This window comes from Panthera tigris, chromosome A3, assembly GCF_018350195.1.
Source record: "Panthera tigris isolate Pti1 chromosome A3, P.tigris_Pti1_mat1.1, whole genome shotgun sequence".
NCBI classification, from domain to species: domain Eukaryota; kingdom Metazoa; phylum Chordata; class Mammalia; order Carnivora; family Felidae; genus Panthera; species Panthera tigris.
In genome coordinates this window covers 138698239-138723929 of record NC_056662.1, presented here as the reverse complement: position 1 = coordinate 138723929, position 25691 = coordinate 138698239, and the positions used below count along the sequence as shown (strand labels likewise).

Genomic DNA, 25691 nt, shown 5'->3' with positions numbered 1-25691 from the left:
CGTCTGCTTTCCGTATGGATCTGCCCGTTGCAGACACTTTACAGTAAGAGGATCTCACGGTGGTCTTGGTGACTCGCGTCTTTCCCTTATCATGACTTCAAGGTTCGCCAACATTCTAGCAAGTTTCAGACTGTATTTTTTGTTGCTGCAAAATACGTTCTGTGTATCACATCTGTTTATGGACGATTGGGTGGCTCCGGGGCTACCTGAACGGTGCTGCGGTGAACACGCGTGTGTAGGTTTGGGGTGGGACCCGCAGGCTCAGTCCCGTTGGCGGTCTGTGCCTTGGAGTGGAGTGTCATGGAGACACTGGGTGCCATGGAGACTCTGTTTTGGCCAGTGGGACGGACGGCTTGGCCGTTCACCACAGATTTCCAGCTCGGGTTCACTGCTTTAGAAACCCCAGATGTCAGGACGGTATCTCTGAGTGACGGCGAGTGTGTCGTGAAGGTTGTGCCTTTTTCTGCCCCCACCAGCAGCACGAGAGCGCGCCAGCCTCTGGGCGTCCTTGCTGAAACTCGCTGGTGTTCCTGCTGGAGAGTTACGGTCACAGCATGGATGGGACGGAGTATCTAAGTGGTTTTGATGTGCATTTCCTCAGTTCTTAAAGGTGTTAAATATCTTCCCATGTATTTAATGGCCATTTGTGTGTCTTCTTAGGACAGTTGTGTATTCAAATTGTTCACCCATAGTTTAATTGGATTCTTTGCTTTTATTCAACTATAGGGTTTTTAAAAAGTATTTTGCATACAAATCCCTTATAAAAACAGATATAGGATTTGCAACTATTTTCTGCCATTCTGTGGGTTGTCTTTTTATTTTCTTCATGGTATCACAGAGTTTTTATTTTGGTCTGCTTTTTCTTTTGTCATTTATTTTTTGGTGTTTTATCTGACAAAATAGTGCCTTACCAAGTTCCTTTAGATTTACTCCTGTTTTCTTCCAGGACTTCCATAATTTTAGTTTGTTTTTAGGAAAGGATCCATTTTGAGTTAACTTTTGTGTATGGTGTGAGGAAGGAATACAAATTAATTTTTTAATTTTTATTTATTTTTATTTTTAACGTTTTTATTTTAGAGAGAGAGAGAGAATGCAAGCAGGGGAGGGGCAGAGAGAGAGGGAGACACAGAATCCAAAGCAGGCTCCAGGCTCCGAGTTGTCAAGCACAGAGCCCAGCACAGGACTTGAACTCACGAACGGTGAGATGATGACCTGAGCTGAAGTCAGATGCTTAAACGACTGAGTCACCCAGGCGCCCCAAAATTCATTTTTTGAAATGTGAATATCCAGGTGTCCCAGCATTGGTCAAAAAGTGTATTCTTTCCCCCATTGACTTGCCCTGTCAGTGTTGCTGAAAATTAATTGATCATATAAGTGAGGGTTTTTCTGGATTCTTGGTTTGATTCCATTGATCTATGTGTCTGCCCTTGCAGACTTTTATATATACCCTCACCCTCCTTGCTAGCACCACACTGTCTCGATTCCTGTACCTTCTAAGTTTTGAAACTGGGAAATGTGAGTTCTCCAGTTTTGTTCTTTGTCAGGACTGTTTTGACCGTGTTGGATCCCTTGAATTTCCATATACTTTTAGGATCAGGTTGTCAATTTTTGCAAGGAAGCCACCTGGCCTCTTGCACGGAGAGATTGCACGGAGTCTGTGGATCAGGGAGTGGATCACTGGCATCGTCGTTCGGAGTCTTCTGGAGTCTTCTGACCCGCGAACGCGGGGTCTTCCCATTGAGTTAGCGCCTCAGCTTCCTTCCGCGAGGATACACAGCTTCCGAGTTTCCATCTGTTTTCGTAAAGTTGTTCCCAGATACTTCGTTCCTTTTTTGTTCTTATAAATGGAGGTTTCTTATTTTCGTTTTTAGATTATTCACTGCAAGTGTGCAGGGATACAGCTGCCTATGTGTTGATCTTGTATCCGGCCACCTTTCTAAACTCAGTTATCGGTTCAACTGATCTTTGGGCGGATTCCTTGAGATTTTCTGTACATAAGATAATGTACTTTGCAAATAGAGTCTTCTTAATTTTTAGTATAGTTGAGTATTAGTTCTTTTTTGATTAGTAAGACTTTTTTTTTGTTTTTTACGGAAGTTTAAGACTCAGCAAAGTTGAGGGGAAGGCACAGACGTCCCACATGCCCTCCGCCCCTCACACGTGCACGGCCTCCCTGGTTATCAGCACCCCCAGCAGAGGGGACGTTTGGTATTACTGATGCCCGTGGACGTGGCATCACCGCCCACAGTCTGTAGTTCACCTGAGGGTCCACTTGTGGTGGTGTCAACTCTGAGTTTGGGCGGATGGGTGAGGAAATGTGCTCATTGTTGTATCGCACGGAGTCGTCTCACTGCCCTGAAAACCCTCTGTGCGCTGCCTGTTCTCCCTCCCCTGCTCTCCGGAGAGGGACGTGAACGTGAACAGAGGCTCGGGGAGGAGAGGCAGGGGCGCATGAGGGACGGCAGGGCGCTGGGACGGGCGGTGGAGAAAGCAGGTGAGCCGCGGCAGTGGGGGCTGTGTGTGGCCACGAGGCCTGGCGCCCGGGAAGAGGTGAGAGGCGTGCGGGGCAGGGCGAGCCGGGACAGGATCCTGCTTGTGCTCTGGAATCGGGGTGCCTGTGGAGGAGATGGAAGAGGAGTCTGCCAGCTGCAGGGCCCGGGGGGGGGGTGGGGGTGGGGGGGGGGGGGTGGGGGTGGGGGGGGGGTGGGGCGGGTGGGGCGGCGTGAACACTGGGAACAGGGTGGGGGGGTGCGGCGTGGGCACTGGGAATGGGATGGGGCACTGTGGGCACCGGGGGTGGGGGTGGGGGTGGGGGTGGGGGTGGGGGTGGGGGGGGTGGGGCGGGTGGGGCGGCGTGAACACTGGGAACAGGGTGGGGGGGTGCGGCGTGGGCACTGGGAATGGGATGGGGCACTGTGGGCACCGGGGGTGGGGGTGGGGGTGGGGGTGGGGGTGGGGGTGGGGCGGGTGGGGCGGGTGGGGCGGCGTGAACACTGGGAACAGGGTGGGGGGGCGCGGCGTGGGCACCGGGAATGGGGTGGGGCATTGCGGGCACTGGGAACGGGGGTGGGGGAGGCAGTGTGGGCACCGGGAACGGGGGGGGGGTGTTGTGGGCACCGGGAACGGGGTGGGGGGCGGCATGGGCACCGGGAACGGAGGGCCCACTCTGCAGCTGCGGGGAGGGAAGGGCCCCCAGGCTTTGGGAGATGTGTTTGCAGGCGCAGGTGCTGGCCGGGCTGTGGTGGTGATGGGGGGATGGGGGGATGGGGGGCAGAGGGGAAACACTCGGAACAGCACGTGGCCTCCGTGGGCCTGGGCCGTGCACACGTGCCGTGTGGCGGGCCATCCCCCGTGTGACTTCTGTGCACACTTGGAGACATGGCATCTGGCCTGCACACAAACTTTCAAAAAATGTTGAGGACACAACTTAGAAGCATTACGTAAAGGGTCAGTAGAACAGACTTTTAGAGCAGATCACAAAACAGACTGTAGTGAGTCCGATTGAAAATTTGCCTGCCTTACCGTGAAGACATCTACATGTATGTAGACGTGGTTTTGTCCCCCCCACCCCCCCCCGCCCCAAAGACAGCATAACTCAGATTAACTGACAGAGCATAGGCTGCAAAAGCACGTTTTCCATTTGTATACCGAGGATTTATTTCCATATTGTGTAAATAATTAAAAATTAACGAAAAGAAATACCGAAACGCCCCCGTGGTATAAACAGGAAATCCAACACATGGAAATCTCTAAGGGCAATAAACATAAATGAGGCTCGGGTGGCTCACCAGTGATCAGGGAAATAGAAGTTATCGTTCAGGATGAATGACTTCACAGCTACGAAGTCGAAGAGTAAAAAACATGTTAATCCCAAGTGACGCCTCCTTAGTGGATTGTGAGAAACTCACATGCGACTTTGTAAATCTCCACAACCGCCGTGAGGAGCGGTCCGGCTGGAGAGTTTAAAACCCTCCTGCTGCTTTTACCGTGATGGTGGCGTGCAGGGGTGAGTGGGGAGGAGGCAGTCCAGAGCTGTTAAGAAGCGTACCCCACTTGTGAACCGAAGGGGGTGTTGTGGGAAGAGGCACGGGTTGTCAAGTTATAGAAGGTGTCGGAGGCGTGGTCCCCGGGGGACTGACAGGCCGGGAGGGCTGGTTGAGGCGCCCGCGACACTCGGGAGCTTGCATAGCATAGCGGCCCGGGGAAGGGAGTGGAGGGGAGGGACCCCTGGCTTGGCGGCAGGTGGTCCAGACCGCCCCAGCTTTGCCTCCGTTAACGGGGTGTCTGCTCACGGCCATGCTGCAGATTTCGGATGAGTGACGGCCCCAGGGGGCATGCGACTGTCACCGGCACGGAGACCCGGGGAGCCGCTGATGGCTGTTGCTGGCAGTGATTCCGGCGTGCCCCTGTCCACAAATGAACGCCAGCTGCGTCTCCCCTCCCTTAACTGAGGGGAACGAGTCAGGCCTTCCCACGTGCGCACATGCAAGCGTGCCCCCAGGCTCCGTTTCCCACAAGGGTAGTGGCGTGGAGAGGGTGGGCCCCCCACCCCCCACCCCCCCTCCCCCCTCCCCCCACCCCCCCTCCCCCCTCCCCCCTCCCCCCTCCCCCCTCCCCCCTCCTCGGGCGCTCCAGACAAACAGCTGACGGGGGGCGATAGGTGTGTGCGTACAGGCAGAGAAAGGGGTTTATTGTGAGGAAGGGCTCATGCGGTTATGGCGGCCGGGGAGTTCCTCCACATCTGCCCCAGGCCAGCGGCAGACCCAGGGGAGCCCGTGGTCTCCGAGTCAGGAGGCCTGAGGACCAGGAGGCCCAGTGATGTGGTTCAAGTCTAAAGGCAGAAAGAACTGATGTTTCAGTTTGAAGACCGTCTGGCAGGGGAATTCTCTTGTTTTAGAGAGCATCCACTTTTTTGTTCTAGCAGGCCTTCCTTCAGCTGACGAGGTGAGGCCCACCCACATCACGGAGAGCAGTCTGCTTTACTCACGGTCCGCTGATTTAAAGGTCGTTCTCATTCAAAAATGCTTTCACGGGAACATCCCAAATAAAACGCTTGACCGAATATCTGGGCGCCGTGGCCCAGTCAAGTTGACGCACAAAATTAACCCCCACGGGGGGCGAATGAAGTACGTGAGTTGGTCTCTGGGAACAGAGATGCGATCCAAGTTCACTCGGTGATCTACACTCTCACGGGAGGGTACGGTGTCCCAGAGCGCCTAGGAGGTCAGCGAAGGCTCCCTGCAGGTGGGGACACGAGAGCTGAGACAGAATAGGAAAGGTGAGGAGGGAAGGCTTTCTCAAGGAGACGGAACGGCGTGTGCACGAGCTCGGCAGCACGTGGAGGAACTGGTGGCGCTTGAGTGTGTGGGTTTGTACAGCCGCCACGGGGTGACCTGTGACTGGGGGCCAGAGATGCAGGTTTTGTAGGGGCTGCTAAGAAATTCAGACTCTGCTCAGTGCAGGGGAACTGTTTATGCAACGTGGGATGATTGATTGTTTTTAAAAAAAAATTTTTTTAACGTTTATTTATTAGAGAGAGAGAGAGAGATACAGAGCATTAGCAGGGGAGGGGCAGGGAGAGGGGGAGACACAGAATCAGAAGCAGCTCCAGGCTCCGAGCCATCGGCACAGAGCCCGACGCGGGGCTCGAACTCACAAACTGCGAGATCACGACCTGAGCTGAAGTCGGACGCCCAACCGACTGAGCCACCCAGGCGCCCCTATTGGTTGTTGTAATGTCTGTTAAATGCATTTTTCAAGTACCTGGTTTGGTCATGTGACAGACAGTGTTTTAGCTACTCCAGCACTGAAGCCCGAGAGGTGGATTAAATCTTCACAGAGCAATTCAGGTGAGAGGGGCTGCTTTGAATTAGGAAGGTGGCCGTGACATGCAGAGAGTGGGAGGGTGGGGAGCCAGGGAGAGACGTGTGGTGAGGGGGCCGCAGGGTGACGCCCCGCTGTCTCACGGGGGCCTGATCGGCGATGGCAGGGCCAGTGTCTGAGGCACAGTCGGCAACCGGCAGATCTGAGCTTTGGGGCTGGCTGTCCCCGGCTCTGGCGTCTGTGCCTTTCCTCTGCCCCTGGAGCCTCATCGCCAGATGGTGACTGAGAGGAAACTGAAGCCAGCAGACGGTAGCAGAACCTCAGATCACGTCTCGGGGGGCGAGCTGCCAGCGTGGCTCATCTTTACAAGAAGAGTGCTCTCCACAAAGTTCATCCCCCTTCCGTCCACGTGGGGTCTGAGTGTGCTGAGTTTGTGTAATGATTACTGCGGGTTTTCTCCAAAGTTGTGTTAGTGAATATCTTCTAAAACATAGAAAATTTGGAAAACTACCCCAGTAGATTCTTATATACCCATCACCCAGATTCCATAACAATGTTTTTTGGGCTTTTTTGTTTGTTTTTGCTTATTTTTTTAGAGAGAGCGCAAGAAGGGGAGGAGGGCAGCAGGAGAGAGAGAGAGAGAGGGAGGGAGGGAGGGTGGGGGAGAGAGAGACCTCAGCAGGCTCCACACCTAGCACAGAGCCCGACTCAGGGCTGGATCCCACGACCTTGGGATCATGACCTGGGCTGAAATCAGCAGTCGGACACTCAACCGACTGAGCCGCCCCCGCGCCCCGTGACTAATGTTTTACATTCTCCTCGTCTACGTGCATGTGCATTGCAGGTCAGGATTTCAGCCACAGACATGTCAGCCTGTCCCTCACGTCAGTCTATCTGTTATCATGATCTGAGTTTCTCACTTGGTCAAGGAAGTAACTCAGATTCTCTCTCTCTCTCTCTCTCTCTCTCTCTCTCTCTCTTTTACTAATGGTAAGCGGCTGGCACCATAAATATGCTGTTTAGCAGCAGTTTTTAGCCCGATGGTGTTAGCACTCGGGCTAACCTTCTGAGTCCGTCAACCTAGAAGTCTGGCCAAGTGGCGACTCGCTGATGCATTTCTCAGTGGCCTTGTGTGAAGACAGCCTTCCCTCGTCCGCTGAGACGTGCTGCAGTGCTCTCAGAAACACAGGGTCAGTGCCTCCCAGTGTCCAGCGCCCTGGGCCTTCCGCGCTGGAGCTGGGGCCCCGTCAGGACGGCTTTGCCTGCTGTCTTTCAGAGTCTTTCTCCTTACTTGGGCGAGCGGCATTATATTCCCAGGCCGCGTATTTACCCAGTGTGAGCCATCGGTTATGGTCAACCCGGCCTTGGGTGTGAGACACCATGTGCCCGGAGCGGGCCGCCTGCCTGTCTCCTTGGTGTTTGTCCCGTCTTCGCGTCCTGTTCTGACGTTAAATGATCTCTGCTCACCCTGTAACCGCTGCTGAACCCAGTAATGTGGTCTCCTGCCTCCCAAGCAGTGGGGGCTGCTCTTTTTGTTGAGTTTAATTGAATATTTAGAAACCAAAGCTTCCAGGACTGTTCGCTGGACAGAGCAAGAAAAAGTATTTTTAAATTGTCGAGACTTTCAAATTTCACAGTATAAGATTTTCACCTAGATTTGATTTTTCTTTTCTTATTTCTTCAATGAAAATCTCGGCTCCTACTAATCTTATCCTTGCTTATTTACTAGTCCTGTGTGTACATTGAACACTGTCCAAGTGGTAATATCAAACTCTCAGCACCAGAATGATTGACTGAAGGTTTATTTATTACTCCTCTTTAGGACATCGTCTAGGACGTCGTCAGTGAGGAATGAACACACCCGTGCCATGTGCACAGTCCTTTTGAAATGGTTATTTTCTGTTTGTGGGCATGTTATCAATTTAACATACAATTAGCTTGAATATTTACATTAGTTTCTAATTTTTGGGCTTTCATATTTTTCTTTTGACTTAATTCACTTTTTGAATATGTAAAAACTTACAATGTGTGCCATTAAACGCAGATAAAAAGAACTCAGAGAATCCTTGCTTCACCCCTATTATCTACCTGGGCCCTGACGCTTCCTGTCTCCTGTGGTCACTTCGGTTACTTTCTCATTTATATTTAGACTTTTATTTGGGGGGAAAAAGCTAAACATATATTTTTTCTCTTCTGTGCTTCTCTCTCGTAATATGTTCTTCTGATGCAGGATTATCATACTGTACACAACGTCCCCCTATCTTGAAATTGACTCTGTGTTACGATGTTACTAGTTGGCATCTCCCTCACTATTCTTGGGGCTGCCATGTGAATGTCCCACCTCGCATGTTCAGCCAGTCCCCGTTCAGAGATACTCTATGCTTCTAGGGCTTTTGCAAATACAGTGTTGCAACTAATATCCCCTCGCATGTCTGTGAGGGTACCTTGCAGTTGGAATCCAGAGGAGGACTTACAGGCCACGTGGTAGATGCATGACTTAACTAAGTGGCTCACATTTCTGCCCCTGGGGTAGGGCTGTTTTGCACTTAGCCAGGCAGCTGTTTAGACTCTAGTTTCCTTCAGATGCAAACAGTGGGGTGTTGTCACGTGTTTATTTGTGCCTGAGGTCACTGATGAGGACTGAGGGCCTGTGCTTCTGTTTAAAAATGTGTATTTTCACATTTCCATGCAAATACGAGTTCGGTGTTATCTGTCTCCTCCTCACACCTCAGACATGAGCTGTGGTGATTTTACCTGCTTTCCTGTGGTCTCCAAGGTGTTTTGAAATATGTCTAGAAGTTTAAATTTAAAAAGCTACAGTTTTCCAGTGGGAACCTGAAATTATTTCTCCAACTTAATTGTGTAAATTATTTTTCCTTTATAGTAGTATTGCTGTGATATTCTTATTTAACTATGTGTTGACCAAATAGGGCTCTGATTATGAATGTCTTTATGCAAAGTACCAACTGAGGAGTCTGATGGCCAATTCACTTCAGCTCACTTAGATACCAGGGATCAACTACTATGCGAGGCCGGTGTTTGGGAGCGTGGACCACAGAGGTGGTGGGAGTCAGTCTGCTTTCCAGGGTGTCTCTAAAATGACGTCCCCAAGGAGGCTGTCATTTTGTTCTTTGACTGTGTTCTCTCACATGTGAAAAGTCTGCTGTAGGCCACCAAATCAACATACATATTTCAGGATTGATTTTTATATTTAGTGTACAATTAAGAAATAGGATATTTCATTATAGTATTACCTCCAAAAGATTGATTAAACAACTGTTTATTAACATAACATTATAACCATTAAGGATACTCAAGTGGAGTGAAGTGATTGCAGAACTTTCCGTTAGAACTTTGATTTGCTTTAGGTAGCAATTTGTCCAACTTAAAAGTATCCAAAAGCTTCTCTTCCAAATTCTACTAAATCACTGGCTTTAATACTAAATGATAATAAATTAAACAAACACCATTTCTGTAATTCAAAATTATGATTTGCTGACACATAGTCATACTTAGCTAGTAAATTCCTTTGATTTCTGACCATAGGATTTTTTTCATTGTGTATTGTCTGCATAGGAGTTTTTTTTATATCACACAAAACAACCTTTCAGGGTGTTGGGAGTGGTTGGGACAGTCATTTCTAGAACATGGGGAGTTCGGGCACGTCCATGTGCCTTTCTTCTGCATTTATGTAATGATGATTTTACCCTAGGGAATTGGGAACCACAGTGGAATGATTTTGGCATGGATGCTGCATTTGCACTGAGGTCTTGAATCGTCATTTGCAGAATAAAACCTGTGTTCATTTCTTGTCTTACATCTAATTGACGTCCATATTTTTTGTTAAAGAGTTCTCTAGTAAGAAACATGATTTTATACGAAGGAAAGGTCCAAGGCTGAGTGTTGTAGTTAATACACTGGGGTATTGGGTTTTATTTTGAAAAGTGAATGAACAGGATGACATACCCGTGATAGACACCGAAATGGGGATACTGAGCTATTTGAAAACTTCATGGAGAGTTAAGGGAGAAATTGACCTGCATTTCTCAAGTTCAGTGCCAGGAGAGGTGGGATGAATGTAGGCTTGAAGATTAGCTGAACTGTTTCATATAAATTTACCCAAAGATGTTAAGAAAACTGTATAGAAATTCACTGTCAAGTGCTTGCTTCTAAATACAGAAAAGGCTCTTAAATATAACATTGTCTTCAAAAGAAAGACGGCTGTTTTTCATGATGTTGTGTTAACTTACATTATCTGCCTTTCAAATCAGGAATTGTGATGACTTTAATTCGGGAAATGTTATTGCTTTACTTAAAGTGAGGAACACACATTTGATTTTCTTTCTCGGTTCTGATGTTTCAAGTGAACAGAATGAGTGCCAGAGCAACAAGTCAGTTGGGTGGGGATGTCAGAGAAACACTGTGGAGCCGGACCAAGTAGGTAGTTGGTGGGGTTTTTCCGGCAGCAGTTCTGGTGTCCGATGAATCCCAGGTACCCACTGATTCGGGGAAATACACACGTCACCAAGCTCTCAGACAGGGACGATGGGGACTTACCTCCGCGATGGTCTGATTTAATCATGATGGCTCGTTCTTCCAGAAGTGGGGGTCAAACTAAGCTACCGGCGACCTGCCTGAAGGGCAGAAGCGTGTGTGCCCGCAGGCTGTGGGCTCTGGAGGGAAGGCTTCAGAGGAACAGGCTGTCCTCGGCCTGGGAAGCCGTCATGGGCCTGTGCACGCGACACACTCGAGCATGTTCGTAAACACGTGACGCGTGCCTGTGTGACAGGCCATATTCCCGGTGTGCGAGGACCACGTAAGGCTTCCGCACGCCACCGTCCAAGGAAGAGAGTGGCGCAGCTCCACCTGGGAGGACCTCTTGGGCTGGCTGGGTCTCTGGGGTTAGAGGTGAGAGCGTCGTCCTGACGGTGGAGATACATCTGTAGACCTTGAGGGAAGGAACATGACGAGTTAAGATTTACTTCAGGAAGAGAAGAGACCGGAGAAGGAGGAGGAGCGGAGGGGCCAGATCTGGGATCCCGGACGCAGCCGGCGGTCAGGAGCGCGTGGGGCCACAGGTGAGTCATCGGCAGGTTCAAGCTCACGAGCACCTGGGAGGGCACTGAAGAAAGAGGATTCCGTACCCTCTGGTTATGGGTCGAAGTGAATCCTTTTTGACTTCATCTTGAGGCCGCTCTCAGTAACAACTCAAGTAGGTTTGTTTAGTGGTGGCCCCTGGACTTTGTTCAGCTGAGAATTGGGCTGGATCCACAGGATTTATCCTGGTGGAAGTGGAGGGGAGTGAGTTGCAGCCTCAGAGCCTGGCCTGGATGGTTACTCTCCTCGTGTGGAAAGTAACCCCTGGTGGGAGTGGATGGATAAGGCCCTGGGTGTTTTCCTCCTCCGACGCAGCGGGAGGTTAGTGTCCATAAAATTGGGTTGAACCGTTCAGGCACGCTGTATTGGAGTCTGGGTGTTGGGAAACCTGTTTTTAAAACAATTCTCTGTGCTCAGAATGTGCAAATAGATGGTGTTGAGTCTTTGTTTTGAGTGGCAGAGATAAAAAGGCTTTAATCTTTCTGTCAAATGCAGCGTCTTAGTAAAAGATGAGGACGTGACCTAATTCATGAGGTAGGTGGTAGATTGCCGTGTTGAGTGTTGACAGCAGAAGTCTGAATGTTCCTGCACTGGCTTGCCTCAATTCTCTGCCCCCCTGACCCCCTTGGAGGAGAGGGTCAGTCTGGAAGAACAGGTTGACTGGCTGTGGCCCCGGTGACGACCCCATCTGCCAGGACCGCCACCCTGTGGGTATTCCGTCAGCTTTAGGTAGACCGCGTTGTCGGACGAGTGCGTTCGGCCCTTAGCAGTTTGCAAGGAGAGCTAGTCCTTGCTCACATCTGTGTGCAGAAGTGTGGCTGCGCTGGGCTCCGTGGCCTCCTGCCCTGTGCCCACAGGGGAGAAAACGCACTCGAAAGTCTAGGCTGGTACGTATGAGGGAACTTACTAGAATGGCTGGAGATGTGGGCAAAGCAGTATACGTGTCACACCCGCAAAACCTATTTCAGTAGAGGCCCGTGTGTGGGCTCTGTCTTGGCGACCGCGTCTGCCCTTGTCAGGGAAGCGAAGGCGTGGGCGTGCGTGGGCCAGGCCACGTCTGATCTGTGGGCCAGTTTGGTGATCCCAGATTTACTTAGAAAGTAAAGTCGAAGAGAACATCTATTTGGAAAATTCCAAGTGAAGTGACGATCAGTGTGAAGAAAACCGAAAGATTCTTTATTAAATAAATATGTGACTGGGGTAGGTTAAGTGTCTGACTTCGGCTCAGGTCACGATCTCATGGTCTGTGGGTTCGAGCCCCGCGTCGGGCGCTGTGCTGACGGCTCAGAGCCTGGAGCCCGTTTCGAATTCTGTGTCTCCCTTTCTGCCCCTCCCCCGCTCATGCTCTGTCCCTCTCTGTCAAAAATAAATAAACATTAAAAATAAATAAATAAATACGTGACTTCACTGAATAAGGTTACAGCAGGAAGTGATACGGGAGAGTAAATTTGTATTTTCTCTACAAATGAATTCATGGTTTCAGCATAACACCAATCAAAACGCCTAGAGTATTTTTAAATAAAATAAATGGATTCTGAAGTTTCGCTGCAAAAACGAGCAGGTGGGAATGAAGGGAAAACCAAAACAGGGAAAAGACGCTGACCCTCCCTCCAAGTGTCAGTGTACCGTCAGCACTGTGGTCGTCGGAACAGCATGGCGCGGACGCGAGACCAATGACGCGGATCCACGCGGTGCAGCCGGTCCGAACAGAGTCCAGCGCTGACAGCAAGGCTGTGGGAGTGTGAAGGAGACGGTATTGATGTAATCTGTTAGTTATTTTGAAAAAATATTTATGACCCGCTACATGCATTCCAAATGGATTAAATAATTAGTATAAAGACTCAAAACTATAAAACACTGCCCCTCATCTCACCCAGTGTCAGACTACACGTCTGTCGCATCATTGACGGGAATCTCGTGGAGTCTGTTTAATAAACTGGGAGGAGATCACAGGGGGTCAACTCGGGTTTTCACTTCGGGGCAGTGGGGATCTACTGGTACTGGGAACGTGTCCGGGCAGGACAGTGGTCGTCTCGGCGCTCCGAGTAACCATGGGGACTTGTGGTGCCTGGAGACTGAGAGCTGACCACGAGGCGGGCCGCACGTCAGGTGCGGGCAGGGCGGCGCTGGGCGGGCGCCCTGGGAGGGCCGTGTGCCGTGGGGTTTTCCCGGAGCTCCGAGGACGGGTCTGCCTGTGACACCATGGGCAGCATCGTTCATTCACGTGAGACCCTGGGACAGACCGACTGCACTGGAGAGATTCGAACCTTTGGGTCCCACGAGAGCATCGATTTGTTGGACTAGGTCACAAACCCAAAAGTTCTGCTTCCAAGTCAGCACGACAAATAGATTTGTCACTTGACTTCCTTTTGCTGCATATTTACAGAATTTAGGATACATCTTTTAAAACCAGCCCAAAAAGCAATACATCAGTTGAATATGAATTGTTAATCAATGTCTGGAAAAGCAAACAGCTATCAGTCATTACCGGACAGTTAATTTTTGAAAGTCCTTTGCAGTGTTCAGCGCCAGATGCGGACGCACAGCTTTCAATTGGAGACCGCTCCGGCGTTGTTTTATGGAATTCCGGGATTATTAGTCAGACTCTCTGGTGGTGTTACTCTCCAAGCACTAAACCTGGATTCCGAATAAAATACAGGGCAGGAAACTAGTCGTCCTCCTCCTCCCGAGTTTAGGTGCCCTCGGTGTCCTCCGTGTCGGTTCCGCACCGGCTGTGTGATGCGCGGACAAGTCACTGGGGGTCACGGGGTCACAGCACACAGACGTCCCCTCTGGAAGCAGGTTTAGCAAATTGTAGATGGGCGTTTGCCAACATCCAAAAGTACAAATAAATGAAACTTCCAGGAAAATGAGTGAGAGAAACTCTGTGTTTCTGAGAGAATAGTCATTGTTGCCCCTTCGTGTGTCCTCTCACTTCCTCCCCCTGGAGTCCTGGCCCCTGAGCGCCACCCCTCCCCCGCCCCCTCCCCGCCAACACCCAGCCATCAGGACCGCCTGCCGATTCTGCCTTTGGGGGCGTCTGGATTCCACCCACATCTCCCCATCCTTACTCACCCGGGGAATGCAGCAGCCTTCTCTGCCTTGACCTTTTTATCCTTGACCCTCTTCTGCCCTGACCTCTCCTTCCCTTCACCTCCTTCTCTTGACCCTCCTTCTGCCCTTGACCTTTTATCCTTGACCCCCTTCTTCCCTGACCTCCCCCTTCCCTTGACTCTCCCTCTGCTCTTGACCTTTTATCCTTGACCCCCTCTGCCCTTGACTTTTATTCTTGACCCTCTTCTGCCCTTGACCTTCCTTCTCCCCTTGACCTTTGGTTAATTTTGTTCATTGTGAATGGTTGTACCAGGTGATATTTGCCAATATCGTCAGGCCTTTTTGGAGGTGTGGATTTTCAGATGTTCTTAGTTGGCCGTTCCAGAAACGTTTCTTTGGGACGGAGTCCTGTTATACTTTATCTGTGGACCTGCAAGGAGCGTCTCTGGTCATGTGCTCCAGGGCAGGGTTGCTGGGGTGGGATTCGTCCATGCGTCTTTACTGCGTAACTCAGGAGCCCGTGGCAGGGGTGCGCTCCAGTCTGGGCGCCCTGCATGTACAAGAGTGTCTCTAGTTTCTTCATATCCTCACCTAAACTTCTGGTTTTATTGTTTTCACCTATCTGTTGGGTATATTAAGCAAATTCATGGAAGTTTTGAAGTAATATCTTTATTTTCATTCAGTTCATAACCTGCTGTGTTCTTTTCTCTGTCAGTTGGTGTTCTGTCCTGATGTCTATCCGTAAGTTGGTGTTATGGTCAGAGACTACATTCTGACTGACCATGATGCTCTGTGGTTGCTTTGGGGCTGTGCTCCATGGGGGACTCTGAAGTGAGTTTTGTTTGGTTTTGTTTTATTTTTTAAAGTAAACTCTACACCCAGTGTGGGACTCGAACTCATGGCCCCAAGATCGAGTCACACGCTCCACTGACTGAGCCAGCCAGGAGCTCCTAAAACGAGAACTTTTTATTATTATTATTTATTATTATTATTACTATTATTTTAACGTTTTTTTTTTTTTTTAAGACAGAGAGTGACAGAGTATGAGTGGGGATGGGGCAGAGAGAGAGGGAGACACAGAATCCAAAGCAGGCTCCAGGCTCTGAGCTATCAGCACGAACTCGGGGCTCAAACTCACGGGGGTGAACTCACAGGGCTCGAACTCACAAACTGTGAGATCATGACCTGAGCTGAAGTTGGATGCTCAACTGACTGAGCTTTTTAAACAAAGAACTTTTTAAATTCATGGCTGTTTCTTTCAGATTCATAATCATGTTTCACATCTTCTGTACCTTTGCCTATTTTCCTTTTATTCTAATGGCAGATGGGCAGGCAGGTGTGCCCAAATCTCCAGCTGCCACTTTAATTTTGTTTATCTGCAATATTTGGTTATTGGGTTTTTTTATCTTAAATATTTGCCGCGTATGTGTGTGGTCTTGGTTGTTGTATCTTCTTGATTTATTGTTCCTTTTATCAGTGTTTTGTTGTCATGTTTTTATTGTTGCTGGAAAATCTGGTTTTTTTTTTTTTTTTTCATAAATTGGTTTAAATTGGATTGATCCCCTTTGGGGAGTTCAGATTTCCCTAGTTTATACATCACTGTCCTTTTCAAATTTTTTTGTATATTTTTGTGTGTCTTCAGTTTATTTCTTGTCTTTATTTTATTGTCTGCAGATTTCACGTGAAGAGCTTTTAAACTTGAAACAACTATTTCTGTTCTGTGTGGGGGAGATCTGTTTTTTTTGCAAGATAAACAATTGCATTGTCTGACAATGATGATAATTTTTTCTTCTCCTTTTCCAGTCATTAAACACCATATTTCTATTTACTGCCTTACTAATTTAGCTCTGTTTTTTCAGAACATTAGATGGTAGTGATGATAATTGAAGTGTTTTATAATAACTTTCTGATATCTGTTAACAAGATCATAAGATTTTTCCTTCTGGTTTACTTAGGTGATTTGTTACTTACGATCATTAGGATATTATTTTGTGGACATGTAACTATTTCTGTGTAGTTGCAATATTATTCTTTTGTTCTGTTCTTGAATTCTATTATCAGAGTGCCGAAGACGGTCCATTTTTATTCCAAAGTGAGACTTTGTTCTTCATTTATTTTTGTTCTTTTTCTTTGTCAGGTTTTTTAATTTTTCTGTTGGATGTGGTGGGAGTCATTCCCTCTTTCCTATACTTGGGAATACTTCACACAGCATAGGATTTCTTTCCTTGAAAGTTTCAAAGGATGTGCTCATAACCATCTGAGCTTTGGATCATTTATAAAGATGGTGTTGGGGTGCCTGGGTGGCGCAGTCGGTTAAGCGTCCGACTTCGGCTCAGGTCACGATCTCATGGTCCGTGAGTTCGAGCCCCACTTCGGGCTCTGTGCTGACAGCTCGGAGCCTGGAGCCTGCTTCCGATTCTGTGTCTCCCTCTCTCTCTGCCCCTCCCCTGTTCATGCTCTGTCTCCCTCTGTCTCAAAAATAAACATTTAAAAAAAAAAAACTTAAAAAAAAAAAAAGATGGTGTTGACAAAATTGTGAGTCTGTTCATTGTCTCCAAGTCTGCTTGAGTTTTGACAATTTAATTTTTACCAAAAATTGTCACCTACAGTGCAGATGCGGGCCGCTGCCCGCTGTGGCTTTCACTTGGCATCGTTTCTCCATCGGGTTATTTCATTCAGTCTTCTCTACTTTGGCTTATAGACGCTATTATCTTCTCAAGTGGCGTTGCAGACATCGAACTGAAAATTTAATACACTGTCTCGTTTCCTGCAGTAATTTTATTTGGCGTAACTTCCCTCTGGTTTTTCCAGCTGATCCCTATATTGTTAGCAACCGTATATTCTTAAGATACACACTGACTCAGCCCTGCTCTTCCCACCGCGTTTCCCACTTCTCAGCGGTAGGCAAATACGGACGGTGGTTCGCTTTGACGCGCTGCAGACCAGCGAACCAGTACGGGAAAGGCTGTTGTGAGTCGCAGACACCCCTGTGTGGGTGCGGCTGTCTGGTGTCGCCCGCCTGCCTGCCAGGTAAGCCCGCCGTTCCCGGTCCGTGGGCACGGGGGAGCGAGAACCGGCCAGGTCAGAGCGGCTGGTGGCCGGGTGGGCACAGCTTTCTCTCGCCACCCTGGTCATGCTGCCATCCGCCCTTGGGTTCTGCACACCCCTGCACGCTGCTCCTCGAGGCAGGGAGCCCACGTGCCTGGGGGCCACGACCTAGGGCGTCCTGAGCCGGAGCCGCCCGGCGGCACCCTGTCCACACGTGGGACCCTGGCGCGTTCCCGCAGGGCACCTGCCACGCATCATCTCATCCCTGACTCGTGGCACGTGGCTTCTGGTCGTGTCTGCCTCGGCCCACACTTCGTGTAAATACAGAATGTGCAAAAATACCTGTATATACAGCTGCTGCCTTTAAGGGTCTCCCCTTCATTCCCAGACGGCATGACGATGGCTGCACAGAACCCACATGATTTTTCGGCGTTGTCGTGTAGAAGCTGTTTCACATGGTTTATGGTGTGCGAGCGCCTCCATTCTCTCTTCTTCAGGTTTTTTGGTTTCTGTTTTTGGTTTTGAGAGAGGGAGAGCGAGAGAGCGAGCATGGGCGAGGAGCAGAGAGAGAGGGAGAGAGAGAACCCCAAAGAGGCTCTGAGCCGTCAGCCCAGAGCCCAGCTCGAGACTCCATCCCATGACCCACGAGACCATGACCTGAGCCGAAATCAAGAGTCGGGAGCTTAACCAGCTGAGTCCCCAGGCGCCCCGTGCATTCTCTTAATCATTGGTAGGGTTATGTCACCAATAACTTATCTGTCAATTCAGTGGGTCGGGGCTGAGATCAAACTTGCCATCTTACTCAGAAAACCTGAAATACATTTTGCGTACAAGGGCTCGTTGAGATGTTCACAGACCGCAAGGCCTGCACTCAAAGCATACAGGTCGGTGGTTCACTTCTTGCGGAGCTGTGCCAGACATTTTTATCCCCCGGAAGGAAACGCCGTGTCCCGACTGGCCCTTGCACACGCCCCCGGCCCCCACCCCTGCATCCGCTAGTCTGTGCTCTGTGGATCTTCCCTGGGCCTTCTGTGGACACGGGGTCATGGTGTTATCCGTGGCTGATTGCTCCCTCTCACCAAGCAGTCAGGGTTCGGCCACGGCGCTCCGTGTGCCGGAACTCCATTTCTGTCGTTAATGTGATTCCACCTTCGGGGGGTAGGACACGTGTGTAGCCACACATCACCTGGTGGGCATTTGGGTTGTTTTGCCTGTTCTGAGGGACACTGCTGTGGACACTTGGGGACACGTTTTTGTGCGGATACGTGTTTGACTCTCTGGGTCTGTATGTGGGAGTGGATTTGGCGGCCGGTGTGGGCACTCCGTGTTTAATCACCGGGAGGAAGCACCAGGCTCTTCCGAAGGCACGTAGGGGTCCTCATGTGCCGAGCCTCACCAACACCGCTCCTTTCCACGTTCTGACGACAGCCAGCCTGGGGGTGTGCAGTGGCGTGAAACCTGTACTTTAAACCTATTTCTTGTCAAAAATGACACAGTTTGAGCATGAAAAGCCTAATGGAGAAAATAAAACATACCCATTACAGCACGGACAAAAAGCTACTCAGCATTTCAGGGTTTTTAGCCAAGGTGAAGATTCTTTAGCAGACATATCCGTTCCCGTAAATTATAAGAAGACAAAAACCCTAATTGTATGGCTTCCTTCTGTGCTTTGGGGTTGATTGTTGACCAAGACAAGTGAGTCCCCACAGGTCCAGCTGTGTCCTCCTGGTGGGTGGATTTGAGTTTTCCGGACACTTCTCTGTGATTAGGAGGACTGTCGCTCCCGCTCCTTCGGTCCATTCTCCGCTCCGCAGACATCAGTTACGTGCTGGTGAGCTCTCGTGTGATTTTCGTCCCCTGCCTGCCTGCACACGTCTGTGGGATTCGGTGGACACCCTCACTGCTTCACTTGACTTTAACACATTTCGTCATGGACTTTATTCTAAGTACGCTCATGTCGCTTTCCTCCTCAACACGCATCCCCTTCCGAGCCCGGCTGGCTGGCTCTCTCCTGTCGTCCAGGTTACGGCCATCCGCTTTCTCTCCGAAACCCCACAGCAACAGCAGCGTATCTTGACGGTATTGAATCTGCATTGTTTTTGGCCTACGATCCTCAGGTCTGTCGTTCTAAATAGAGCATCATTAAATTACCCTTCAGGAATGTGCACTCTCGTTTGGAGAAACGTGTGTCTTCCCAAGTGTGAGGAGTTCTGCATCGGTGGTCAGACTCTTTCCTCATTTTGCTGCATTTCACAGGGTCCTGAAATACTGTGCCCTGCCTCTGATCTGCAGCTGGTCCCATTTCTTTTTTCCCTTGAACGGGAAGCTTCTTGTCTGTATGTGCTGCTGGTGGTTCTGAGGGCAGCGAGTGGAACACAACACGACAATCTACTAACCCCCCCCCCCGGGGCTTCACCCTCGGTTTGGAGAATACGTAATGATACATAGTGACGTCAGTGCCTTTGCCAATGCCTTCCCCTCATGAGGTGTTCCTAGTAACAGACGTACTTAAACAGAACAGAAGCACGCACGTTTTATAATTAACCTGAAGGAAGACTTCTTTGAGTCATACTTGGCCAGTTTAGCAAACGTGTGTAGGGTTTATAAATGTTAATGAAAAAGCGATACCGTAAAGGCCCATCCCTGCATGAAGACTGCGTGACTTTCTCGCAAGCTGAGCACACACGCACGCCAAGATGTGCGAGAAGGACGTTAAAATAGCCTGAGCGTCTCCCGTGCAAGTGGGAAGCCATCGCCCTGTCTTCCCATCTGCTTCCTACAACTCGCCTGGCCCGTCAGTGAGACTGACCTGTGTTCTCACTGAAATCCTGCCCTAAATCAGCAGGCGCTGGTCACGATGAAGAAAAGTAAGGTCCATCACCAAGGCCAGAAAGTGGTTTATCGATCCCTCCGCGTCAGGATGCTTCGCTGGGAGGTCTGCGTTCCTCCGGCATCTGGCCCACCAGGGAGCGGGGGGCAGGCCATCGGCCCCACGGTCAGGCCGTCGGGTAAGACGCCTCTCGGAGGGCTGTGGACAAGGGAGGAATTGGGGGTTAGGCATTGGCCAGGTGGCTGTGAGGGGACAGGCAGGGTGTCCGCATAGAGGCCCTTGGGCGACTGTGGGTGGAGAGTGGGAGAGCGTCGACGAGCCAGCAGGAGAGCAGAGGAGAAGCCAAGGGCCTGTGGCAGGTGGAGGGCAGGGGGCCTCCAGGAAGGCGCTGACGCCTTCCCAGCTCTCCGTCCACGTGTCTGGGGGAAGGAGGGAGGGGCCGCCACGTACGGTCACGTCCAGTCACACTGTCGCAGGAGCGATGCAGACAGATCAGGGCTCCCTTAGGTGGACGTCACATCTGCCGCTTAGGATGGAACCAGAGAAGTTGCCCCGTGTGAGATCGCGCTGCCCAGCCTGTGACGCACGGTGACCCTGTGAGCTTCGGTGATGGCTCTCCCCCCTGACGTTTTTGGCTTAAATGTACGAAGTGAAGTCCCATAAAAGAACACACTTCTGGGAAATGTGAAAGAAGAAGGAATGGTGGTTGGGTGAGAGATTTTAGCAGCATTTTTCGAACCTTCATACCAGGAGAACAAGCCGTGGAATTTATAGTGTGGGGGAATCCCCTGCACTTCGAGAGGTTTGAGCTCAGTACTGCTGAGAGTGGGCATCTTGCCTCCACGGAAGGGAGGACGGGGCTGTTGTAATTAGCGGAGTTAACACAGTAGCGGCCCAGGCACGTGGGAAGCGGCTTCATCCGACATCCACAGGCCCCTGAAGGTTTCACAGACGTGGTCACTCTCGGGCAGCACCTTCCCAAGAGTAAGTGAAGGAACAATAAGTTAGGTCCAGCAAGAACGTTCCAGCAAGAGAGAGTTCAGAACGGGTCCTGCTAAATCAGGTGGCGCTTTGCCGTGTTTGAGTCATCTCATGTGCGTGTCGTCTCTGCACTCCCGTGTTGGTCTGAGAGTGGACAGTGTCATTCTCCGTCAGAGTGAATAAAGTTGTCGTCATTATGAACACACGCAGCGGCCACGAAGACCTAGTCTTGCGTAGAAGTGCAATAACGCACCCAAAGTCACATGACCGACAGGTCACACAGGTGTCTTTCTACAGGGACGTGTTTAAGTTGCACACGTTCCTCGAGCCCCTGCTGCTCCAGCCGCAGAGTGAGAGCAGACGGTCCTGATGCCACGTGGCACCCACAGCTGGCCAGGGGACGCTCCTGGCTGTGGGCACGTCTCTAGTGAAGGATTCTGGGGAGCCCGTGTGCCCGCCCGCCCACCCGCCCGCCAGGCGGGGCGCCAGGAGGTCGGAGGGAGAGCGGGTCAGTGGGCGCTTTCCCTGTCCGGTGGGACTGGTGATGGTCGGGGTTGTCCTGCTCACCCGCAAAGGCTTGGCGACCCTGGTGCCTGCTTCTCAGCCACCTGCTGAGGCCAGCAGAGGAAGAGAACCACGGCTGGGTTCCCGGGTTCCCGGGTTCCGGAGCGTGGGTGTGGGGGCCAGCCCTGTGCAGACACCTCCGTGCAGCGCTCTGCCCCGGCGGCCACGTGTGACAGAGCCACGTCGGCTCTGGCCCCGGCAGCTGGCAGACGGGGTGTGTGTAGGCCGAGCGCGTCCAGACGCCCGACGGGTTTGCAGACGCCCTTACGGCTCCTATTTGTGTACTTTCTAAGTCAAGCAGAGTTTTGAACGGGCTGTCTGTGGCGCGGCTGTTTGTGTGGACCGCAGCCTTGTGCGAGTGCGTCGGCGTGGTCGTGGGTGAGCGCGGCCGTGCCGGGAGTGCGGGTGGGCGGTACTGTCACGCAGTCTAACCCGGCAGGACGCGGCTTCCTCGGCGCCGGCGTCACCTGGGGTGGGGGGAAGCGCAGGTTCTGTTTGGGTGGGAGGGTCTGTGGGCCAAGGGTCTGCGTTTCCAGGGAGCGTTCCGGACGCCGTTCCCCCTTGCTCTGAGCCCTTCCTCCCCGGACTCTCCCGTTAATAGAGGCATCTGGCAAGCTTCTAAAACCCTGAGGCTCAGACCGCACCCCACACAGATTCAGGCGTGGTCTCAGGGGAGACCGGTGCGGGCGCTGGTGCTCTGTGGGCGCCCGGTCCTTCCCGAGCAGCCACGTTTAGTGGCCTGGAGCTGCCCCGGCACCACGGCGTCATCCTTCACACCTCGCTGGGCCTCCCTCTCGCGGGCCCATCCACGTGGCCCTGGCCTGAGGGTGCAGCGCCTGCCACCTCGCCAGTCATCCTCCTGCCTCCCCCGCCCTCCTTCCTGGCGCGCAGGGTGACCGCCCGGGGCCGCGCGGGTAGCGCCCCGCACGCGGCCCCTGCCGCTCGACAGGACGGAAATGCCAGCCTGCTCGCACCTGAGGCCCGACCGCCGGGGCCGGGCTGGGGGCACCCGGTCGACCGCGATTTTCACGCACCAGGGGGCCCCCTCATTTATCCAGAGACGTCTTTCCGACTTCCCCCTTCTCTGCGGACGAGGCCTGGCGCGCCATCTTCTTTACTTAGATTCCCTCCTGACCGCTGCTTCCGTTTTCTGACTGCTTTGTCTGGTGTCAGAAGGAAGCCCCCCCTCGTCCCCGGGCTCCCGCGGAAGCAGAGGCCGCCCTGGAGGAGCCTGGCGCACGGGCCCTGCCTGGTACTTCCGAGGAAGTCGGTGTCCGTTTAATGATTATTTTCGACATTTCCTACTCCAACAAATCTTCATCCAAGTATTATCTGAATCTTTCTAAAGTCATGGTTTTCATTTCAACAGCTTTGGTTAAAGTAGAAAAGCCTTTCTAAAGGCAGAAAAAATTGCTTTAAGTAAAATACTGATAATACTTCAATATTTTGAAGAAAATCCTGGCCAGTTTTCTTTTAAAAACATATTTACTCAAATCCTGTAAAACTGTTCGGCAACGGTTATTCAAAACTTAGCCTTCCCGTGTGTTAGGCCAGTCGCCGGAGCCCTGGTCAGATGGGAGGCAGATGTGCTGCCCTGTGTGCTCAGTGCAGGCGGGTCCCATGGGCTGGTGGGCGAGGGGCCGTGGTCCTGTTGTGGCGCTCACGCCCTTGGCCCGTTTCCGCTTTGCCCCCTCAGACCAGAACCGGCCTCGCCCTGCTGCACCACGAAGGGTCTGGAAGCCCCTGCGACGTCCGCCTGAAGCTGACGAGAGAGGTCCTCACGATTCAGAAACAGGACGTGGTCTGTGTCCGCGGGAGCAGCCACGGCGCACGTGTAAGTGCCCTGCGCCGCCGCCGGGCGTCGCGTGGACGCGCTGGGAAGGCCTAACTGGGTGAGGCCGCTTTCCTGTTTCCTTCGGGCTGTTTGCTGAGGAAGAGCCCCTCCCCCATTAACTGTCCCCAGACATCAGGTTCCAGGTGGACCCCTTTACTGTCTCCCTGACTCCCGCCATTCCTTTGCTGATGGGTTTCCCTTAAGGACCTTTATGTGAAAATGGCCCCACGCACCACGGGATGGAACGTGACACAACCTCATTGGAAATGGAAGGACATAGTGTGAGAGGTCGTCTGCTGGCGGAAACCTCAGCCGGGAGGTCTCTGTCTAGAACCATGTGCAGCGGCCATTTTCTGGTGCCTGGCGTCAGCTCTGTCCCTGGCGTCTGGGGACATAAACAGGCGCTCCTGCCGCTTTTGGCTTCAGTCTCTTACAAATGAACTTTTCTTAAGGCGAGAAACTTACTGATTAGAGGCAATAAAATGTCGAATAAAGATGAGGAAGAATAATTTTGGCTGGTTTTGTTTCAGTTTAACTCAAACAGGGCTACCCTATGTGGTATATTTAATATGCAGTATACTGTACATGATGTATTTTAATATGCACTATACTGTGCGTGATACATTTAATACACAGCATACTGTATATGGTATATTTAATACACAGTATGCTGTAAATGATATTTTAATATATAGCATACTGTATGCAGTATGTTTAACATACAGTATACTGTACATGATATATTTAATATATAGTATGCTTCACAAGATATATTTAATATACAGTATACTGTATTAAGTGTGCTATATTAAAACTGTAGCCAATTTCCTGTTTTCCTTCTGCTGGACTCATAATTGGAAATATATAAATCTATGCATATACAATCTACGTCTCACTGCTCTGTCCTTTGAATGCACTCACCCAGGAGCTACAAAAACAGAGAGAGACCCAAGGAATCATGTAGCTGAAAATAAGTTTTTTCTGTGCATTTGTTAATACCCCAGGTCATTCCTTTTCCCCAGTCCAGGGAGGGCCGTTGGGAGAGTGCGGGCTCTTACGTTCACAATTGCCTGGGTCCTCATGACCTTTGATTGGAAATGAAGTAAACTGGCCATTTCTCTCAAATCGGCGTTTCCCGGGAGATGCAGATGCTGCCAATGTGATGTCTTCCCTGGGAGAGCCCGACGTGCCCCCGCACGGAAGCGATGCCGGGCTCCTGTGTGAGTCATACACACACGTGGCCCTGAGAACGGAAGTGCTCGTGGCTTCCACTGGAAGTGTCCCTCTGTGCCCCACCTTTCTCAGGTCACTGCCCCTGTTCCGGATGCTCCCTGCCATCCAGGACAGGTGAGGCGACTGTGATGGGGGTGGAGGACAGTTCCTTCCGCTGTTCCTCCCTTGAATCGAGGGTCGGGTTGGACGTTGGGGTCCACCTTCCTGCAGCCCAGGCACTAAGCCCTCATTCAACCTACTGTCCCCTTCTGTCCTCTACCTGTTCTGAGTACTTGGTGGCATGGGACTGGGGAGCAGAGGGTTAGCAAAGAGTTTGGAACTGCTTAAAAAATTATCCTTCTTCAGAGTGACTTTATAATCTGTAGAGAATCCCTGACAACTTATAATAAAAACATTCAGTGTTTCTGTGCTCAGTTGTCCAGGAAAAATAAATTACATTCTTTATTCATAATGTCAGATTCTTGGCCTAAGGTTAAGTCCTTGATGAAAGTGATCAGTTCCTTCCTAGGATAAATGAGTGTGTGTGCGGACCTGTCAGTTTATGTTTATAATTTCCAGTGATTCACTGAGGGCTGTGAACGGCCACAGGACTGACCTTAACTCGCCCGCTCTGGAGAGTGGGTGGGGGGCACACGGGGCTTGGGTCTGTGACCACTGTGTCTGCCGGCCGCACTTCCAGTGTTCTCTGTGGGTTCCCTGCTTCTCCTCCTACAAAATCGTGGATGTTCTGGTGAAGAAACACGTGTCCCTGTGCTGGATGGTTTGGGGGGCGGTTCCGGGGGAAACAGTCAGCAACCTGAGATCAGACTCCTGTATCCCAGCCACAGAGCAGATTGGGTGCAGCCCCATTAGTTTGCTGGAGGGCTGAAGCACTGCATTCTTCAGTTGGTTATAAAAATAACAGCTGTCTTGCCTGAGAATACATCGTGTGTCTGGAGACCGAGAAGACTATTTTTAACAAAGGTCACAGCTGATTTTGGAATGGGATCCAGAACACCTCTGGGGAGCTCTCACCGCGCCTGTGGAACTGGACGTTTCCAAGGAGGCCGCACCTGGCCGAGGACGATTATCCCCTTGAAGCTTATTCCGAAGGGCAGGAGTGGAAGGTCTAGTCAGTCCACGGTGCGTCAACAGAAGAAACAAGTCGGGGTTTTACACGTCGCCGAACCCCGAGCCTCTGTGGCCAGGACGTGACACTTACGTGTCAGATTCGGTGCGACACCTATT

General features: G+C 51.1%; 1 protein-coding gene across 2 annotated transcripts in view; it reads left to right on the top strand.

Annotated features, from left to right (window-relative positions):
- SNTG2 (syntrophin gamma 2) overlaps window positions 1-25691 on the top strand; it is a 172850-nt gene that overhangs the window by 22869 nt on the left and 124290 nt on the right. Inside the window, exon 2 of one of the 2 annotated variants that reach the window (XM_042982606.1) lies at window positions 23094-23231. In XM_042982606.1, the coding sequence (XP_042838540.1) occupies window positions 23094-23231 (138 nt within the window). Of the gene's footprint in view, window positions 1-22707; window positions 23232-25691 lie in introns of those variants that run through there. The other variant, XM_042982607.1, reaches the window with a different exon arrangement.